Consider the following 20,844-nt stretch of genomic DNA (forward strand, 5'->3'; position numbering starts at 1 on the left):
ATGAATAGTGTCTCAAAGACCTGTGACACAACATTAAGTGTAGCATTTGTATGTATTATGGAAAGGAGAAAACACTCTCTACTTAAACATTTCAATTACGTACTGTCTCCTCCCTGCCCCCAACTCCCTAAACCTTTTGTATACACAAATACATGGTTTAAAGCCTGGAATTTTAAGATACTCCCATATACTCTGGTAAGAGTTTAAAATTAGAAGGCAATTTGATGATATATTTTCAGAACCTTAAAAGTATTCAAATTTATTGCAACGATCTATTTCATTTCTTAATTTAATCAGAAGAATCAGAGATATATAAGAAAAGTTATAAATATGTTTATTTTAGATTTGTAGGACTTCCCTGGTGGTGCAGTGGTTAAGAATCCACCTGCCAACGCAAGGGACACTGGTTCGAGCCCTGGTCCAAAAAGATTCCACATGCCATGGAGCAATTAAGCCCATGCACCACGACTACTGAGCCTGCGTGCCACAACTACCGAAGCCCGCACGCCTAGAGCCCGTGCTCTGCAACAAGAAAAAGCCACCACAATGAGAAGTTCGTGCACCGCAACGAAGAGTAGACCCCGCTCGCAGCAACTAGAGAAAGCCCATGCACAGCAACGAAGACCCAACACAGCCATACATAAACAAATAGATAGACAGATTTTAAAAAATAGATTTGTAATTATAAAGAAATAGAAATAAACTAAATGTCTAATAAGAACTAATTAAATAAAGTATAATATGTGTACATGGTTGAAAATTTAATGTACAATGAGAGGAAACTGTAAATTTTTAAAAATCAAGACAATCTTATTCTTTGGAAGAACAAGTGAATAAAACAATTTTGTGATTAAGTACTTTGGAATTAATTTCCAAGAAAACTACAATTAATTTGCACAGGTTCATCCTATCCTTCAATTTAACAACTTATCTTCTATTAAAAGGGTTTTACTTAAAGCAAATAAATAAAAACTTGGACCAGAACAATTAGAACTCATGAAGAAAATGAATCTTAAATTTTTTTGAATAGTACTGAATTAAAGGACAAAAAATACCATGATGAATACCTTGTTTCCCAAGGCCGAGCAGTAAAGGCATAGGGCTTAGAGGTCAGGGCACCTACAGGGCAGATGTCAATGATATTCCCAGAAAGTTCAGACATGAACATCTTTTCAATGTATGTGCCAACTTGCATATCATTTCCTCTGCCTGTTGTTCCTAGATCATCTACTCCTGCAATCTCACTTGCAAACCTGCAAGATAAAAATGTACCATCAAATGGTCAAACGCAGCAAACTTACCTCCTTTCCTATTCATTATCACAAAAGTAATGATTTTCAAAACACTAAAAAGATAGATTTTCAATGGAAAATGCAGTCCCTGAATAAAAACAATAAATGTTTCCATTTAATTTGAGGTGTAACACACGTACAGAAAATTGCACAAATCATGTGCACAGCTCAGCAAGTTATCACAAAGTTAATGCTTTTAGATTTTGATTTTTAAATCCAAGTGAAGTTGATATTAACTAAAAGTGAAAACTTATTCATTTTACTGGCTTATGTAAAAAACAATGAATACAACATCCCTCTTCTTTCACCAAAAAAAAGTTGATATCCGTTCCAGTGGTGTTATTCCACCAAATTTTGTGAATATTAAATAAGTATACAAATGATATTGCAGAACAGAGAAGGAGAAAAAGATTACCTGATGCACCGAGTACACTGTATACATCTAGTCATAATGGTTTTTACCAATGGCCCAATGTTCTTGTCCTCCACAGCACGTTTCCCCTCTAAAAACCGGCTCCTATCACTTCCAAACATCATGGACTGATCCTTAAGTAGATTATGAAAGAGTTAACCAAATTTTGCTAACAAAATTAAGACAAAAAGATGTAAGGAATTAGACTACATACCTGCAGATCACATTCACCTCCCTGGTCACAAATAGGACAATCCAGTGGGTGATTTGCTAGTAAGAACTCCATCACACCTTCCCTGTAAAGAAAATTGTAATATATAAAATTACATAAATTGCTGACATTCAAAATGGTTTACATATAGACTATTTAAATAACTGTCACAGATGAATACTCTCATATAGTTAACATGGATTTTACATTTACTATCAGAAATGCCAATGTAACTATTATAAGAGTAGTATTAAATACATAATCTAAAAAATGTTTATAGGAGTCCAGAATAAAATATCATTAGAGAACCTAGAAATTGAGGGGTTTTTTTAAATTTATTTTTATTTATGGCTGTGTTGGGTCTTCGTTTCTGTGCGAGGGCTTTCTCTAGTTGTGGCAAGCAGGGGCCACTCTTCATCGCGGTGCGCGGGCCTTTCACTATCGCGGCCTCTCTTGTTGCGGAGCACAGGCTCCAGACGCGCAGGCTTAGTAATTGTGGCTCATGGGCCCAGTTACTCCGCGACATGTGGGATCTTCCCAGACCAGGGCTCGAACCCGTGTCCCCTGCATTGGCAGGCAGATTCTCAACCACTGCGCCACCAGTGAAGCCCTAGAAATTGAGTTTTAACAATACAGAAATACCAAAAGTTGCTGAATGGTCTTCAGAAAACACTGGCATTAATTCAAAAAAACATGAATGCAAAGCAAAAACAAACACAATCAGTGCCAGTACAGTACAGTACAATATCACTGCAATAATCTCAGTTCAATAAGCCCCAAACTCACTGTTACCACAAGATGAGCAAGGTTATAAACAAGGGATTTTAATGCTGATTCTGCTGTAGGCTCAAAACCATAAACACCTGACTTCACCTCCTCTATGTGCACTCACTTCCAACTGCTCCTAGAAGCCAAGCACGCCAACTTCTTCAGAGTTTGATACTGAATTTCTCACCTATGGGAAGGTCTACCTACTGAAATGTGCAATTTTCTGCTCTAATAAAAGTCACTATGCCGAGTTAACAATAAAGTACCTGGCTTTCTTAGTTTTCTCTGAGTTTGTCAGGATGTTCCAACCTTTCATTACTGGCATGGCACAAGCAGCTACAACCTGGAATTTCAATGCAAATATCTCTAAGTATTTGTATTTATTGGTAATTATAAGTTAACCCAATATAAAAAAAATATTAAATTATACATATGAAAACAAGGAAAGAACAGAGTATTTTTGAAGACTGAGTTTTTCAGTTTTCATATTTATAATATGATAATCTGGCACGATACATTTCTCTTAGAAACTAGACATCTTCTTAATTTTATTCTAATAATTTATGAGATTTTTTTTAAGAGGCTCTGAAATAGAACATCAGATAACTGTGTTTTGATTAACAGGCAGTACTGAATTAAAATTGCACAAGCCAAAACGAAATTAAACTGAAAGTGAACCTCTTCACTGCAACCCTTTTCTCTAGTGAAAATGGCACAGCATAAGCACTTCTAATGTGCTGCTTGGCAGCTCCACATCCTAGCTGTGTGTCACACAGCCATTTGGAAATAGTGACTGCTCTAAAAAGACCCATTTAATTTCTAAATGTTACCATTATATGCCACTTGCATTTATATAAAGCACTTTCTTCAATGTGTTTCCAGTTTTGAAATGAAGAGAATCAATCACACAAAAAATAAATTTATAGATAGAAGTAAACACGACCAGATTCTCCACTATAACAATATTGATTCTAAATAAAGTCTGCTGCAAGATTTAAAGTTTTCTACCTTCTACGGCATGGTGTGGAATTTTAGGTATCAAGTACCTTAGGAGCTTTCTCAATTTCAACGAGGCACATCCTGCAGTTTCCAGCAACAGACAACCTTTCATGATAACAGAATCGAGGGATCTGCATGCCAACCTTCTCACAAGCCTAGAAGACAAAGTAAAAAATGTTTGCTCTAGAATAACCTGACCTCATCCTTGTCTTGTCTAAAACACAGTAAAAACAAACAAAAAACAATCAAAAAAACATGAGGCCATCCCCTACCTATCTTATTACTCCTACCTACAAATACCTGTAACTTGATCCTCAAAGAGATTTCCCTCCTTTTCTTTGCTCTTGATTCCAACCCCCGTCTGCTCTGAAGCTACCTCTTTAAAGATCCTCACCGTGCCTATACCTTACGTGGAAGAAACTGGATAAAGAAGCATATTCTGACTGTGCTAAAGGCTTGACTCCCCATTTCTACTCTGAACCATTGTCTACAAAGACTCCTCCTTCAAACTCTGTCCCAGTGGTTTCATACCTGGACTTCCTCATTGACTAGCCTTCCTCCTTTAGATTAGACTCCATTTTATACCACCCAGCTGACTATAATCTGGTTCTATCTTTGGCTCCAAATACCCAACCCAGGACTCTCACTCCCTTCCCAGTTCCCATTTGCTTAGTGAAGGATATTAGTTCCCTCTACCAATTATCCCTGCTCCTTCTCTGAGCCTACAAATGTACTCAAATTTCCTCTAGAATTAGTTCTTCCATCCTTAGCCCTCACTCTAAAGCAATCTCATCGATTTTCAATATTTTAACTACTTAGCAAAAATGTATGGAGTCTTCCTGTATGCTAGATGCAGTGGGTCAACTGTCCCAGCCTTCACACTAGCTCATTTACATATGATTACATTCAAAACTTCATCTGTAGCCCTGATGGTCTGCAGCCCTGATAGTCCTCCACTTCTTTAGATGTAAGTAGGCATTCACATGTGTACACTCTATAGACAGTTAAAATTCAATCTATTTCTGTCCCCTACTATACATCCCCAAATAAGCTAACAAAGGCAGCAATCACAAAAACTCCTCTGCTCTTCATCATTCCTGAAGGCCTGTCTACCTACATCTCACTCTCCCTTGAATAGACCCTCTTGTTTTCATTCCATTGCCACTATTTTAGGCCTTTTCACTTCCTGCTCCACTAATGCAAGATATACTCTTTCCGTGTCTCATTCCAGTCTTATTATTCTCCAAACCACCATCCTCTACAGTCACTGTCATACTGCTTAGTAGCCACGAATATTCTTGATGGTCCAAACTATAAGCTCTTCAACATTGCATAGATTGTCTTTAATGACCAGACCTTCTCTACCAGAATAATCTGATTTCCTGTTATCTCCTCTTCTACACATACCTTATGTTCCATCAATACCAAACTACCTGAAGCTTCCTTGTCCACATATAAACACCTACTCATCCTTTAAAATCTTCTCAGAGATCACCTGAGATATTCCTGACATCTCTTTCTACCACCTCCTATACATGCCAAAATACTCTCCACTGTACATTGAACATAATTTTGTTATACATTTATGTTTACATGTGTATGCCTGACAGACAGTCTAGAAATTACTGTTAAAATGAATAAAGAGCATTTAGCTCTGCAATAATTTACGATGGAATGAAGCACTTCTTCTCCATGACCAACTCTGTTAGTTCTGGAGGAATTTGGAGAAATTAAATATTTAGGGCATAAATTCGAGAACCTACTACCCTCCATTTATCTGCTTTGTAGGACACATTCCTAGAAATATTATTAAAAATAGAAAGGTTACATAAAAGTGAAAAGCATCAAGCAGGCTCACAACAAAGGTTACCTTTTCCCCAAACTTACCTATATTAACTAATAATTTATTTTAGGTAACTTAAAACTTCTAAATGGGAATTTATTTGAAGGCAGAAGTGAAACAAAAGAACTGCCACAGTTCACTTAGAAAGTCAGAAACTGATAAATGATAGCTCACTCACTCTGAAATGCCAAGATTTCAAATCAAACTTATTTTCATATAATTTTACTATCTATATATAGTTCTTTAATGAGCATTTGTCAAGGAATCTTGAAAATTTTAGAAGTAAATGAACAGTATAAAGAAAATAAATTATTTTTGTTTTTTTAAATCGGAACATACACAAAAATAAAGAATTAAAATGAATGCCTACTTGGAGGATGGTAGTTCCTGGTTCCACCATGACAGACTGACCATCAACAAATACTTCAATCAAGTTGCTTGCTGCTGTGGCAGTTGCTCGAACTGACCATCAAAAATATTAAGGTGAAAACGAAATTAACAGAGTTCAAGTTATTACAGCAGAGGATAATGGATTAATTAACCTTCACATCTAAATTTTTTCCTCATTTTATACTATTCCCTTCTATTTCTCTAGATGCAAACTTCTAAATTATTGACTTAGAGGAAAGCTTTTCCAGTCCTGAATACCAAACAGAATATGGCTGTCTACTTTTAACAGCAGTTTAAGTTGTAACTTTTAATACCACTGAAAATATGTTCCTAGGGAAGACCACTTTTCAAAAGCAGAATGACTGCTTTTTCCATTTTGGCACTGATGGGCAATTCCTACTACTTTCTATTCCACGATAATTTCTATAAAATGTTTAAAGTTGTATTTTGAAAATTATTCTATTCAACTTGGGTCACTGTTTCCATTTTTATTTAATATATATTATGGGTCTTTCAAGAAACATTCCATAAACCTATGAAAAGACAGCAAGTCTAGTACCCACAAATGCAAATTCAAAAAAAAGACACTCACCACATCCTTTAGGAGACTTAGAAAGGCTCACTAAGGCCCTTCTTACAGGTATCCTTAACATATTGCTAAGAATAAAACAAAGAAGAGTTATATTATCATAGGAAAAACAATGCCAATCACAAACTTTTTGGTAATATTTTATGGTTTTAAAGCACTTCATATATATACATTATTTCATTGAACATTTCACAAGTCCTGATATTTTTCCTGAAATTCTAGAGATGAGAATACTCCATCTCAGATAGATTAACTGACTTGTACATCATTAAGAAGCTAAGAAGGAGCAGCTAGCATATAAAGTTCAATCTTCTAATTCTATATAAAGGGCAGTTTTGTTGTTTTTAATTATAAACAAATGATCAAACTTAATACACTACTATATAGTAAAATAAATTTCAAGAATTAACAGTGAGTTTACCATTAATTGCCATGTAAAATAAAGCCTACCTTTCTGCCTTCATTTCCTGCTAAAATGCATTCTAACATTCTACGTTCTGAGCAGTTATCTACTAAACGCTTCTGAGATATTCTGAGCTGGCTCACAAGCCCAAGCCTTTAAAAACTCTGGAGTGCTATTTTCTGTGTCCAGTAGTACATTTATCTTACAGATTTGCAATTATCTGTTTATGTGCCTGTTCTACCCCCACTGTATTATGAACTTCTTTATCTTTCTATCCTCAGTACCTACACCCAAGGCTGCCACACAGTAAGCTCTAAAACAGTGGTTCTCTATAAGAGATAATTTTGCTTCCCAGGGAACATTTAGCAATGTCTGGACAAACTGTCTGTTGTCACGACTAGGGGAAAGCTATTGGCATCTAGTGGGTTGAGGTCAGCGTGCTACTAAAGATCCTACAAGGCTCAGGACAATCTCCCATAGTAAAGAATTATCTAAAGTGTCTACAGATCTGCAGTTGAGAAGCCCTCTCTAAAGGATTTGCTGAATTACTGAAATAAACGGAAGTGGATTATATAAATTAACACCAATTAAAGGTATACATAAGCAAACAGAGAGAAAAGTTATCTGATCTTTTAGAGTTTTTTGTCCATCCACTTGATCATATCGGCGAAGCACTGAACCTTCTGTCTACTCACTTGATTATATGGGCTAAGCATCTAATTTTTCATTTGGAACTCTTAAAAATACAACAAATTATGTGATCAGGATGTATCACATAAAGAATTTCAAAGTTTATATTAGAAAAGAGTATATATACATAAGTTTTAAGCATAAGTTTCACAGAAATTTCGTTAATTCAGACTCAACTCAAACAATTCATTAATTCAGAATTTGTGATACTGAATCTGCAGACATCTGTCACCTACTAGTGAGTGACTTTTTGGTAAATCACAGTTTCTGTTTATCTATAAAAGAAAACAATACCTCTTAGGCTATGTGTTACTAGTAGGAGCTCAATAAATGTCAGTTATATCTGAATTCAATTTAGATGGGACTGGCCACTGAAAATCAGTTTTAAAGGGCTCTTCCTTTGCGCTCCTTCTCTTTACTACCAGCACACACTGTGTATGTGTATATATATATATCTATATATATATCTTTATTATTCCACCTACTAAACTGTAAGCTAGCAATCAATTTCAGTATCTCTAGTCTGTAAGCTCCTTGACAAGGAATGGTGCACTTTGGTCATTTCCCTTTTCTGAAAACCTAGCACAGTGCCCCTAAGAAAATGAACCATCAAACAGAGTTGACCCTTAAACAATATGGGTTTCAACTGCACAGGTCCACTTACAGGTGAATTTTTTTCAATAGTAAATACTACAGTACTACAAGATGTGAGATTGGTTGAATCCTCAGATGCAGAACCATGGATATAGAAGGCCAACTATAAGTTATATACAGATTTTCGACTGCACAAAGGGTTGGAACCCTTAATCCTCTCATTGCTCAAGGGTCAACTGTAGTCTTACCACCAAGTTCCAGAATGAGTAGCATCTGTCCTATTAAAATCTATTCATATAAAGGTAAAACTGAATTTGCTAAATTAAAGACAGATCAAAATCAACAATATTTCACACAACAATGTAAAAACTTTAATATTACGTTTGTCTCCAATATAATATGAAAGTGGTGCCCACTTTAGCTAGGAAATCCACCAGGACTAGGCTGTCTGTTGAAAACCCAGCATCAAGTGGAAGACTGCATAGCCCCAACATAAGAAATACAGATTTGCAAAACTTTGATAAGCACTTTACACTTATTTGGCTACCATGTAAGAACAGAAATAATCATCCCTAAGATGGGAAAATGCTAATGAATAATCATTTCTAAAACTAGACTGGACACTTTTTGGTGCAGGGACAATACTACTCCACATTCTCCACCAGGTATCCCACATCCATCCACTTCTCTCCCTCCAAGGTACTGTCCTATTCCAAGCCACCATCATCTCTTGCTTGGATTGTTACAGTAGCCCCCTAACAGGTCTCCTGGCTTCCACACTGCTCCCACAGCCTCTCCCATCTTCCCAGGGGCTGTGACCTCAGACGGAAATGCTCTTCCCTCAGATCTTTCTGGCCCCTCCTCATCCTTCAAATTTTGGCTTAAAAGGCATTTCTCAGGGAGATTTTCCTTGACCAGCCTAACTAAAATATCCTAACTACTCCCCAGTCACACCACCCATTTAATTCTTCCTTGTGGACTCACTTCTAGCTTATAATAGGCATTCAACAACTATTTGTTAAATGAATTCTATCTCTACTCTCTAGCCATCACTTCCACTTTCCTGGTATTAAAGAGTGCAGGTGCTCTGGCAGCCTTACAACACCCTGCTTAAAGATGCACACACAATTCAGCGGAAAAAAAGGACGTTCCGCAAAAAACCAACTTGATGTTTATTCATCAGAAACAGTTCACGTTACATTTTCTATACCCTCAATTCGTTTTTGAGCAGAGCTGTGTCTGATCCACGTTTTTACAGTACATGTACATGCATTAGATTCCCAAAACTTTTAAACAACGTAGCTTTGTTATTTGCAGTGCGACCTTGGGCCAACTTTTTAAACGTCTTTTTTCTTCAGTTTCCTCACCAGTGAAAAGGATAAGAAGTATTAGCCAACGCAATCTATGGACAAAACCAAAAAACAAAACAACAGAGGCATGGACGGTTGCTAAGGCAACAGCAGCCAAAGATGCACTATACCAGGTATGTAGTAATTGGGAGGGAAAAGGCTCAGTCTTTAGGCCTAAGTCCTTGACAGAGGTCCTCTCCCGGGAAACAAAACGGCCTCCTCTCCAGGAAGGGGACTGTCCTGCATTCCCCTGCAGAGGGAAGGTTACCCACAAGGCTGCACTCGGGCCAGCGCTCCCCAGGGCCTCCTGATTTCCACCTCCTCTCTGCTCCGTCAGACCAGAGACACTGGCTAACAGTCCTCACCTGCCAGCTCTCGGGGGTTCCCGAGGAGGCGGGGTGGGACGCAGCGCCCACTCAAGGGCAAGAGGAGAAGGAGTCGGTTGGGCCAAAGAAAACAGTCTCGTCAATAAACAAACTCCGGGGACCAAGGCACCTCAGCCTTCTCACCCAAACACAACCTCACCTTCTCCCTGGAGCCGCCGAGGCTGCCCTGCAGAATTGTCTACACCCCGCCGACCCCTTCAGAAGCCAGGCTTCTTATTCAATATGGCGGCCTCGGGTATCTCAGTCAGCCGGGCCTGGAAGAACGGAAACGCGGGAGGGACTAGAAACCCCAGTTCGACAATTTCCCGTTTAGATTGAGCTCGGCAACTTCCGTCAGCTTGACAGAGGGCGGGGCGGAGGGCGTAGCAGCCGGGAGGAAGCGGGGGCAGGATAAGGGGGCGGGCTCGGACCTCAGTTCCGCCGGAAGTAACCTGGCGGCCGAGGCCGAGCGTCTTTCGTCATTTCCGGCGCTTCAAGGGGCGGTTCCGGTAGTCTTCGCAAACCTTGGAGGTAGTAATTTAAGCAATGCCCATTTTATTAATTGATTTGCAAACACAACAAAAGCTCGGAGGATAATTTGTGGGCGATTAATTACGAGCCCTTGATTTTTACGTTGAGAAATCTTAACGTACTTTACTTTTAACCTTTAACCTGCTGCTGGGGGCATCGGAGAGAAACGCCTCCGTGTCTATATAAGGCATTTCCGGCCTTATTGCGGGCCTTTTTCCATCTTAGCGCTCGGCAGCGACCGTCTGCGCTCCTCTTTTCCTCCACTGCCGCCCAGTTCCCTGTCAGCCGTCGCCATGGGTTTTGGAGACCTGAAAAGCCCCGCCGGCCTCCAGGTGCTCAACGACTACTTGGCGGACAAGAGCTACATCGAAGGGTGAGCTGACGGGCCGGGGTCGGGGCAGGGCCGGGAGCAGTGGTGCCACGTGGCGCGGCCTCGGCTGCGGCTGTAGGAAAGGAAGCCCGACCCCAGGGCTCTCCCGCAGGAGGGGACTGCGAGGGGAGAAGGGTTAAAAATGTGCTTTGTTTCGGCTTACTTGACTCCACCAGGTTTTTCCGCGTCTTTGCTCAGTTAACAAATGTAAAACTGTAGGTCCACGTTAGCGATTGCAATTTCTGAGGTCTAAGTGGCAGTTGTGTCTCAGGATAGCTCGGAGAAGCAAATAAATGATCCCTGATCCTAAGGAACTTATTTTTTACAGAAAACTAAGGCTGCTTAGGTAGCCCGGTAACAAGAGGGCGAATTGCCACTAATTAATTTGACGGTCTTAGCGTTTGTCGTTCGTTGGCTGGTGTTTGTGTTTTTTCTTTTAAAGGCGTGTGTAATTAGTTTTGCATCATTGGCAGGTATGTGCCGTCACAAGCAGATGTGGCAGTATTTGAAGCAGTCTCCGGCCCACCACCTGCCGACTTGTGTCATGCCCTACGTTGGTATAATCACATCAAATCTTACGAAAAGGAAAAGGCCAGGTAAAAGTATCTTTGTGTTTATCTGAAGAATAAAATGCTTTCTAAGCTTAAACTCAGGGTTTTCACGTGACAAGTTAGGGTTCAGGCTACTTTAGTTTTGTGGGGATATTGTAAGCTAAATTTCTCTGTGACTTTAGAAGGCCAAGAGGCTGAAATCCTCCATTTTTTCATGTAACAAGTAGAACATGACAATTTCGAAGAAAAAATTAGTCAATCTAAGAAATAGAAAATTTCATTCAAGCCACACTGAGGATTATAACCTGTGAAAAGCTCCTCAGAAACCTCTGAAAACTGTTTTGTGCATATAAGTTTTTTTTTTTTTTTAATTTATTTATTTGTGGCTGTGTTGGGGTCTTTGTTGCGGTGCGCTGGCTTCTCATTGCGGTGGCTTCTCTTGTTGCGGAGCACGGTCTCTAGGTGCGCAGGCTTCAGTAGTTGTGGCTCACGGGCTCAGTAGTTGTGGCCCATGTGGCTTCAGTAGTTGTGGCACATGGACTTAGTTGCTCCGCGGCATGTGGGATCTTCCCAAACCAGGGCTCGAACCTGTGTCCCCTGCATTTACAGGCAGATTCTTAACCACTGCGCCACCAGGGAAGTCTCCGTCCATATAAGTTTTTGTTTTGTTTTGTTTTGGGTTTTTGTGTTGTGTTTTGTTTTTTTTTTTAACATCTTTATTGGAGTATAATTGCTTTACAATGGTGTGTTAGTTTCTGTTTTATAACAAAGTGAATCAGCTATACATATACATATATCCCCATATCTCTTCCCTCTTGCATCTCCCTCCCTTCCACCCTCCCTATCCCACCTCTCTAGGTGGTCACAAAGCACCGAGCTGATCTCCCTGTGCTATGCGAGCTGCTTCCCACTAGCTATCTGTTTTACATTTGGTAGTGTATATATGTCCATGCCACTCTCTCACTTCGCATATAAGTTTTTAAGACAAGGTTGCGCATTAAATAATGTATTATTGACAGTTAATACAATCCAGATCTACAGGTACAAAGCGAGTAGTGGGTCATGGGGTGATCATGGCCCAAGATTCAGAAGGAGTGTTATCTCCTCAGGAGGGCTGGTTAATGCAGATGCACAATACACAGTTTAGAGGAGGGAGGTGGCCCAAACAGGCAAAGAAAATTTTTATGTTTAAATTTTTCTTGTCTTGCCACAAAATATGAATTTTAGTTCATCAACGACAGCAGTTCAGCTTTTCCCCACACTGGCCTGCCAGTGTGCCTGACCCTGACCTGGGGACCCACCTCTGGGGTGAGGGGTGGCTCGTTCTTTCAGTCCTTTGCCATTTTTCTGAAACTGCTAACAAGGATGGAAGTTTGGGCAGGTGGACTCCAGTTCACTAAGAATGGAACTGAGCATACTTAATGAAATCTCAAACAGAAATACTCATTCTGAAAGTAAATCTTTGTGCATATTGAATATAGCGTTTCACATGCTACTGATGTTTGTTGGGTGAGGAGCTAAACATATAAAAGCATTTACCTGGGAATGCTGAAGGGTAAATTCTTGGTACAAAAGGGGTCTATTGATAAGTTGTAATGAAAACAAGTTCTCATGTATTGTTTGAAAAGGGACATCATACCGACCTAATAGTAGCTAGCTGATTAAATTTTTTTCAAGCCTGCCAGGAGTGAAGAAAGCTTTGGGCAAGTATGGCCCTGCTAACGTGGAAGACACCACAGAAAGTGGAGCTACAGATAGTAAAGATGATGATGACATTGATCTCTTTGGATCTGATGATGAGGAGGTATGGCATAAGTTGACATTTGTGCGTATCATTGTGCTTAGGCACAGGCTCTGTAGCAAAGTGCCTGGGTTTGAATCCTGGCTTCACTTTATTACCTGCCTTTTAAAAATTCTCACTGGCTACATGATGAATAAAATCAAATCACCATCTTTCGGCTGAGCTCATGATGGATTTGCTTTTTTCTGATAAAGCTGGTCTGCTTTAAGCTGAGGACCCACCAGCCTTAAGCTGAGGAACAACCAGCTTTGTGAAGTATATTAAATTTTTTCTTTACAGGAAAGTGAAGAAGCCAAGAGGCTAAGAGAAGAACGCCTTGCACAGTATGAGTCAAAGAAAGCCAAAAGTAGGTCATTTTATAATTTGTGTTTAACTTAATTGTTTTCATAATAATGTGAATAATCTTTTTTAAAGACTGATCCCCAAAGTAATTTCCTTTCTTCCCCATTCCTTGAATATGTCAGTATTTCAAAACCTTCTGTTGAACTGGAGCTTCCAAACTTCCACAGCTACTGGTCTGCAGCTGTTTTTATGGTAGCAGCTGTGGCATTCCTCTGTGGGAAAGAAACTGTTACACAACTAACACCTCTTTCTCAGCAAAATAGAAAGTGGGCATATGTGTGACAAACACAAGGTGTATTTTCTATAGTTTTATGTGGCTAAGGAGATGATCCATTTAGAAACAAATTAAGATTTGTTAAATGTCTTGAAGTAGGGCAAAAATAATTATTTGAATAATGCTGTTTCTTGTACTCATTTTTAGAACCAACACTTGTTGCCAAGTCTTCCATCTTATTAGACGTGAAACCTTGGGATGATGAGACAGATATGGCAAAACTAGAGGAGTGCGTCAGAAGCGTTCAAGCAGACGGCTTAGTCTGGGGCTGTTGTGAGTTTAGTCTTTCCCTTTGGCACTGGCATCTGGAGTTTGCATACAGTTTCAACCTTTGTCACTCAACAGGACTTTTCTAACTAAGATTTTTCTTGATGCTCTTTTCAGCTAAACTAGTTCCGGTGGGGTATGGAATTAAAAAACTTCAAATACAGTGTGTAGTTGAAGACGATAAAGTTGGAACGGATATGCTGGAGGAGCAGATCACTGCTTTTGACGAGTATGTGCAGTCTATGGACGTGGCTGCGTTCAACAAGATCTAAAATCCATCGTGGATCAGTGCTCTTAAATAAAAGCTCGAAAGACACCCTTGGCTCTTGACTTCTAAATAAGAGGATGGTATTTATTTATATTCCTTCCATTTTGAAGGAAGAAATTTAATGGATAGATAATTCATAAATAATATAAATTTGGGTCCGCATTGTCGTTCGACGTTTAGCCCAAAAAAGGAGGGAACTACCTGTTATAAATACTGTGACTATGCATAGATGTAGAGTAGACTTTATAAACAAATTAACAGAAGTGGACTCAGTACAACTTCTTTACCCATTAGTGATGTCCTCAGTGTGTGATGATACAACTTTTTTTTTTAAGTTAATTAATTTATTTATTTATTGGCTGCGTTGGGTCTTTGTTGCTGCACGCAGGCTTGCTTTGGTTCCGTTGAGCGGGGGCTACTCTTCGTTGCGGTGCGCGGGTTTCTCGTTGCGGTGGCTTCTCTTGTTGCGGAGCACGGGCTCTAAGCATGCAGGCTTCAGTAGTTGTGGCTCACGGGCTCAGTAGCTGTGGCTTGTGGGCTGTAGAGCGCAGGCTCAGTAGTTGTGGTGCACGGGCTTAGTTGCTTCGCAGCATGTGGGATCTTCCTGGACCAGGGCTCCAACCCGCGTCCCCTGCATTGGCAGGTGGATTCTTAACCACTGCGCCACCAGGGAAGCCCCCGATGATACAACTTTTACCGCAGTATTTCAAGTGTTTATATTTGCCTCGTTTTTTAAAAGAAATTGGGGAGGTAAACTTGACTGAAAATTTTGTAGTAAGAGGTGTTTTTTTTTTTTTTTGACCACGTCACGTGGCTTGTGGGACCTTAGTTCCCCGACCAGGGATCGAACCCGGGCCCAAAGCAGTGAAAGCATCCAGTCCTAACCACTGGACCACCAGGAAACTCCCAAGAGTTTTGATCTTAGATAATTAGTCCCATATATAATGATTCAAGACCTTGCCCTTTGCAAGGGATTACAAAGTTACTTAATATCTGAGCTGGCTTTCCTCGATGAGAATGTTGGGAGTACCTTAAAGAATCATGAGAAATGAGTCAAAAACAGGAAAGTGCTCAGGTCAATACACATAGCAAATAATGTCATTTGCCAGGTCATGAAACATTTGGAGGTAAAGGAATTAAATGCCAGGACTAATTTATAGTTAGTAACCAGTGACTTACAATGGCTGACAAAGTAATTTGTTGTGACCTAGCATCTTCAAGTTAGGGGTTACTTGTGACTAAAAAAAAAATCACATTTACAAATCCTACCTAAAATTAATGTTAAGTTATGAGTTGGCATGTGCGATTTACTAAAGGACACCTAACCCAGGGGAGGGGAGGATTCCCAGAGTTTGTCGAGGCAGATGTTGTAAATTTAAGGGATGCTTCCTGTACTGTTCAGGGAGAAGTTGTGTTGAGCATGTGATTTTGAGTAGTAGTGTGTCCTGGGAGGGAGGCTATACGGGTGACTGATCCCTCGGCTGCGGTTTGTAAGCCTGGCTTGGGTGTGGAGGTGGGACATCTTACCTGGGTTTGTAAGTCTGATTGAGCCTGTTGGGGTGCGGAGACTTCAGTACTAAGGTGGCGCTGCAGGTGAGTGTACTCAGGATGGTGTTGCTGTAGTCAGGTGAGAGTCCAATATTGGAAACCGCTGCATCTTAGTTAATTTGGGATGTATCGAACATTTGAGTATATATTTTTTAGAGTAGTAGTTTTCACAAAAGTAGAGCTTGGGAATTGTAGACCTCTAAAAATCTTCATTTTGTAGTCTCTCTGTAGGCCAAGGAGATGGAATGTTTGAGGTCCAGGTTTTCCTAGCAGAACCAGACGATGCTGTTTCCTTCCCTCTCAATCTGATTTTCTTTGTATGTGGGCAACCAACTTGAATGTGGGAAATTGTTTAAATTCTAAAGAAAATGTGTACTCAATCGGACATACATGTACTGATGAATAAAATCACCTTCAACATTTAGTCCAACAGACCCAGTCTGAAATCACTGGGGAAATTTTCAGGTTGTCAGTATCGTGAGAGCCAGCAGAGGGCAGCACTTCATTTTCTGGAGAACAGGAGAGCCCAGGGATTCTAGAAATGCTGTGGAAAAGTAGAGGTGTAGTAGTGAATAGCCAAAAATAATTCACAGTCACTGTAGCGAGTAACAGATAGCTTGATTGAGTACCAAATAGCTTGGCCAAAACGTTAAGTATTAAAATTTATTAATGATAAAAAAACCCAATGATTAAAAATGTGGTTAAAAGTTAAAAAATTTAAATAGTCAATACAAACCACAGCTGTCTTGTGAATCTTAATGAATGATGAAGCATGTGACTTTAAGATCTTGACTCCACGGCCTTGAATAAAAAATGTGTTTAATGGTATCTTTTTTTTTTTTTTTTTTTTTTAATTTTTTTTTGGCTGTGTTGGGTCTTCGTTTCTGTGCGAGGGCTTTCTCTAGTTGCGGCAAGCGGGGGCCACTCTTCATCGCGGTGCGCGGGCCTCTCACTGTCGCAGCCTCTCTTGTTGCGGAGCACAGGCTCCAGACGCGCAGGCTCAGTAGTTGTGGTTCACGGGCCCAGTTGCTCCGCGGCATGTGGGATCTTCCCAGACCAGGGCTCGAACCCGTGTCCCCTGCATTAGCAGGCAGATTCTCAACCACTGCGCCACCAGGGAAGCCCCTAATGGTATCTTTGAATGTCATTTTAAAAGGTAGATGATACATTAACATCATTCAAAATTCTAGAGGTTATACAGTGACGTCTTCCTTATCCCCCAGGTCTCCCATTCACTTCCATAAAAGCAACCAATGTCACCAGTTTTTTAGGTCTTTCCAGAGCTAGTCTAAGCATACGTGTAGGCTAATTGTAGCATATGATACAAACTTCTGCATCTTAAGTTTTGTCCATAGAAATAGACTTGGATATTTTGGAGATTATATCTTGGATATTTTGTATCGGTACATAAAAGATTTCCTCATTTTTTAACAGTTACAGAATCCATTGTCTCATATCTTATTGAACCAGTCTAGTTATTGGATCTTTAGTTTGCTTTCAGTTTTTTGCTATTATGAGCAATGCTCACATATTCATGTGAGCCAGTATACTGAATGAACTGTTTTTGAACCAGTGGGTTCAGAAGGCACAGGTGTACATAAAGAGATTTTTTTTTTTCTGTTTCTGGCTTTGGAATAAGAACCCACCTTTTTTTGCATGCTCCATAAGTGATTACATGACCGTGAAACCTTGTTTCTTTTTCACATTCAGCCATCGCTAGTACAAGGACTGGGCAGTGGGGGAATTCAAAACTGATTCATTTAGTGTCACTATGTTAGATGCTACAAAAATACAAAAGCATTAAGAAAATAACCATAAGGGTTATTCAAACCCTTAGGGTGGTTATTCAAACCACCCTAAGGGTGGTTCAAACATACTTAAAATTGTTAAGAATAAAAGTAATTTTGTGATTAAACAAGTACAGTCATCCCTCAGTATCCGAGGGGGCATTGGTTCCAGGAACCACCCCCCAACCCTCAGGTACCAAAATCCTCAGATGCTCAAGTTCCTTAGATAAAATGGTGTAGTATTTGCATATAACCTACTAATATCCTCCAGCATTAAATCATCTCTAGACTACTCATAATATCTAATACAATGTAAATGCTATGTAAATAGTTGCCAGCAGGCGACAAATTCAAGTTTTGCTTTTTTTGCAACTTCCTGGACTTTTTTCAGATATTTTTGCTTAGTGATTGGTTGAATCTGTGGGTGTAGAACCTGCAGATAAGGAGGGCTGACAATAATCCAAAAGTCCAGAGGGTCAGGGAAGGCTAGAATTAAATAAAAGTATTTTTAGAGGAGTTAGGACTTGAGCTGGATAGACCTTAATCAGTAATTCGTTAAAAAAAAAAAAAAAAAAATCCAGGATGGTGTGAAAGGCAGAATGATAAAGGCAAGAATGAGAACAGAGGTTTGGGAGGCAATTAGACCAGTTTGGCTGGATTTTGCAGTGTCAGTTTGGGATTAGATAGGGCCAGGTTGTAGAGGCATCTGAATTATAGGCTGGCTTATTCTGTGAGGGCAATGGGAAGCCTGGTTTCCAAGCCAGAGAATGACAAAAGCAAAGCAGAGGTGGAGGTGGGAGTGGGTGGGAGGGGTGGAGGGTGGTGAAATAGATGAGAGGAATTAAGAGGGACAAACTTCCGGTTATAAAATAAGTCACGGGGATAGAATGTACAGCATAGGGAATATAGTCAGTAAAATCGTAATAACTTTGTATGGTGACAAGTGATTACCAGACTTAACTGTAGTGATCAATTTTAATGTTTATAGATGTCAAACCACTATGTTGTACACCTGAAACTAATATAATATTGTATGTCAACTATATTTCAGTAAAAAAAAAGAAAAAGGCAGAGCTCCAATCTGGAGATGATGTGGATAGAATCAGGGAAATAAGAGGACTGTTTTAATAAACAGAAAGGGCTAAATTATGGCATATGTGAAACATTTTATAAATTTAATATATTTACTTTAGAAAGTAATGGAGACTATAGCAGCATTGAAAAATGCTTGATTTTTCATTGACTGTAACTATGAAAAGGTAAACTTACGGACAAAGACAGATACCAAAAGAGTTGCATTAGTGTTTTGGGATGTATGTATATTTTTTTTCCAAACAAATACATTTGGCAATGGCAGTTATTGTCCTTAGAACAAAAAAGGAAAAAAAATGCATGCCTCACATACACTGTCTAATATGAACCCCATTATAAGCCTGTGAGATAAAGGCAAACACTGTTATCAGCACTTACAGATGAGGAGACAACTCTGAAAGATGATTCCCCAGTTATCCACCTAGTAAGTGAGAGAGGAGGAACTCAAAACCAGGTCTTCATGGGCCAGATAATGTATTGGCAATAGAATGGGGAAAGTTCTTCATCCCTGCTTTCAGACAATTTGATTCTGTTTCATGTAACCCTTTCTTCATATCCTCAATTAGGAAAAGTAAGAACATTAAAATCACGTAAGTGTAAACCTAAAATGAAAATTGAGACAGATAAACAGATATTCTCTCAATACATGCCCTGTATAGATGATATTAGTTGCATTTAGAAAATGTCCCAAATGGAAGTCTGTCATTTGGAATGTCATTGGCCTGAATAGCTTTTAGTAAAGTGAAAATCAAAGGAAACTGTCCGTAGACTTCTAAGTACGCATCGCCTAAAGAACTACTGCTCACATGTGAGGATATTGAAGAACTATGAGTTACTATTCAAGCCTGATTCCAACCTGGAAATCTTCTATCCTCATGTTATCCCTATAAAATGGGACTAGTCTCTCTTTTCTGAACACAGCCTGTTTTCCAGCCTCTGAACATTTGCTCTTGCTATGCCACCTACCTGAAATAGCCTTTTTTTCACCTGCACTTGTTAAAATTACAGTCATTCTTCAAGATGCACTTAAATTACCTCTTTCAAGAAGTCTTTCAGTCTACTTTTTCCTGCCCCTTGCAGCCTCTCAGCCCATATCCTTTTATAGTATTTATAAACTGTGTAAATTTAAAAAAAAATTTTTAGAAAACATTTTATTTATTTGGCCACACCTCGCGGCTTGTGGGATCTTAGTTCCCTGACCAGGGATTGAACCCAGGCCCTAGGCAGTGAGAGCACGGAGTCTTAACCACTGGACCACCAGGGAATTCCCAATAAACTTTATGAATTTTTAAATAAAATTTATAAATTTTGAAGTTCTTTGTGTAAGTTCCCTTATTCTTCCTATGAGATTTTTACGTTCATTCAAGAGGAAGAAGGGATCTAACATTTACTAGGTAATTACTATGTCGGAAGGTGCCAAGAGTTTCACCAAGTATAATACCAGGTAATATATTAATATTAGGTATTTATAGGGCTAAGCACCACTTTTAGTGCTTTACCTGTGTCAATTCATTTAATTTTCATAATAACCCTATGTGGCGGTTACTACTATTGTGATCCCATTTTGCAGATGGGGGAAACTGAGGTCTAGAAATTTGGATTAATTTAGCCAAGGTCATAGAGCTAGGATATATTGGAGCCATAATGCAAAGCCAGATAGCCTGCCTCTGGAGTCCCTGAAACTTGCCCCCTGTTTCGAAGAGCTTCCTTCCATCGAGAGGGAGCCAGGTCTGTCTTGTTGGGTTTATGCCCCAGTCCCTGGGAGCCCTGAGATTCTTTATTCTCCTGCCAACTAGGCATTGAGCTTCCTTGCTTCCTCCTCAAATTGCCCCAGTGCCCTCCTCTCCTCCAGCCCCTCTGTCCTTTCAGTCACTCATCCTGTTCATTAGGGGTCATTAGACCCCTGGAGAGCCCCACTATCCAGATTCCAGCTGCCAGGGGAGGAAGCTGGCTGGGGAGTCTCCAATGCTGGGTCCAAGCTTGGGTCCTATGCTACACTTTACATCAAGCTGAGAATAAAAAATTAACTCCTGTTTCTGCTGGAAAGTTCCTGCCCTGGTTGCTACTTTCTACTAGTAGATTCCTGTAAGTCACATCCCCACTATCAG

General features: G+C 39.7%; 2 protein-coding genes and 2 non-coding genes across 4 annotated transcripts in view; 3 read left to right on the forward strand and 1 right to left on the reverse strand.

Moving 5' to 3' along the window:
• Nucleotides 1-10,260, reverse strand: part of NDUFS1 (NADH:ubiquinone oxidoreductase core subunit S1) — a 30,245-nt gene extending 19,985 nt beyond the window's left edge. The window contains exons 1-8 of the mRNA XM_061186763.1: nt 10,066-10,260; nt 6,508-6,572; nt 5,896-5,987; nt 3,730-3,837; nt 2,950-3,026; nt 1,919-2,000; nt 1,708-1,838; nt 1,068-1,253 (exon numbers count right to left, since the gene is read on the reverse strand). Coding sequence (XP_061042746.1) covers nt 1,068-1,253; nt 1,708-1,838; nt 1,919-2,000; nt 2,950-3,026; nt 3,730-3,837; nt 5,896-5,987; nt 6,508-6,568 — 737 coding nt within the window. The 5' untranslated portion in view covers nt 6,569-6,572; nt 10,066-10,260. The remainder of the gene's footprint in view (nt 1-1,067; nt 1,254-1,707; nt 1,839-1,918; nt 2,001-2,949; nt 3,027-3,729; nt 3,838-5,895; nt 5,988-6,507; nt 6,573-10,065) is intronic.
• A 304-nt stretch (nt 10,261-10,564) lies between these two features.
• EEF1B2 (eukaryotic translation elongation factor 1 beta 2) lies at nt 10,565-14,357 on the forward strand. Its single transcript, XM_061204145.1, has 6 exons — nt 10,565-10,809; nt 11,280-11,402; nt 13,035-13,161; nt 13,438-13,504; nt 13,922-14,047; nt 14,159-14,357. Exons 1-6 carry the CDS (start codon nt 10,730-10,732, stop codon nt 14,311-14,313), a joined length of 678 nt encoding a protein of 225 aa, XP_061060128.1. The 5' UTR covers nt 10,565-10,729; the 3' UTR covers nt 14,314-14,357.
• Nucleotides 13,277-13,355, forward strand: LOC133079192 (small nucleolar RNA SNORD51). Its single transcript, XR_009698079.1, has one exon. It is a non-coding gene; the product is annotated as a small nucleolar RNA SNORD51 (small nucleolar RNA).
• Nucleotides 13,660-13,791, forward strand: LOC133079255 (small nucleolar RNA SNORA41). The gene has a single exon (XR_009698137.1). It is a non-coding gene; the product is annotated as a small nucleolar RNA SNORA41 (small nucleolar RNA).
• Nucleotides 14,358-20,844: the final 6,487 nt, after the last annotated feature.

The sequence above is a fragment of the Eubalaena glacialis genome, chromosome 1, assembly GCF_028564815.1.
Source record: "Eubalaena glacialis isolate mEubGla1 chromosome 1, mEubGla1.1.hap2.+ XY, whole genome shotgun sequence".
Classification (NCBI taxonomy): Eukaryota; Metazoa; Chordata; class Mammalia; order Artiodactyla; family Balaenidae; genus Eubalaena; species Eubalaena glacialis.

Bases quoted from the DNA above. Each gene is read 5' to 3' on its own strand.
- EEF1B2 (XM_061204145.1), top strand. From the start codon at position 10,730: ATGGGTTTTGGAGACCTGAAAAGCCCCGCCGGCCTCCAGGTGCTCAAC. The intron at 13,162-13,437 runs GTATGGCATAAG...TTTTCTTTACAG, and splicing joins TTGGATCTGATGATGAGGAG to GAAAGTGAAGAAGCCAAGAG. The intron at 13,505-13,921 runs GTAGGTCATTTT...ACTCATTTTTAG, and splicing joins TGAGTCAAAGAAAGCCAAAA to AACCAACACTTGTTGCCAAG.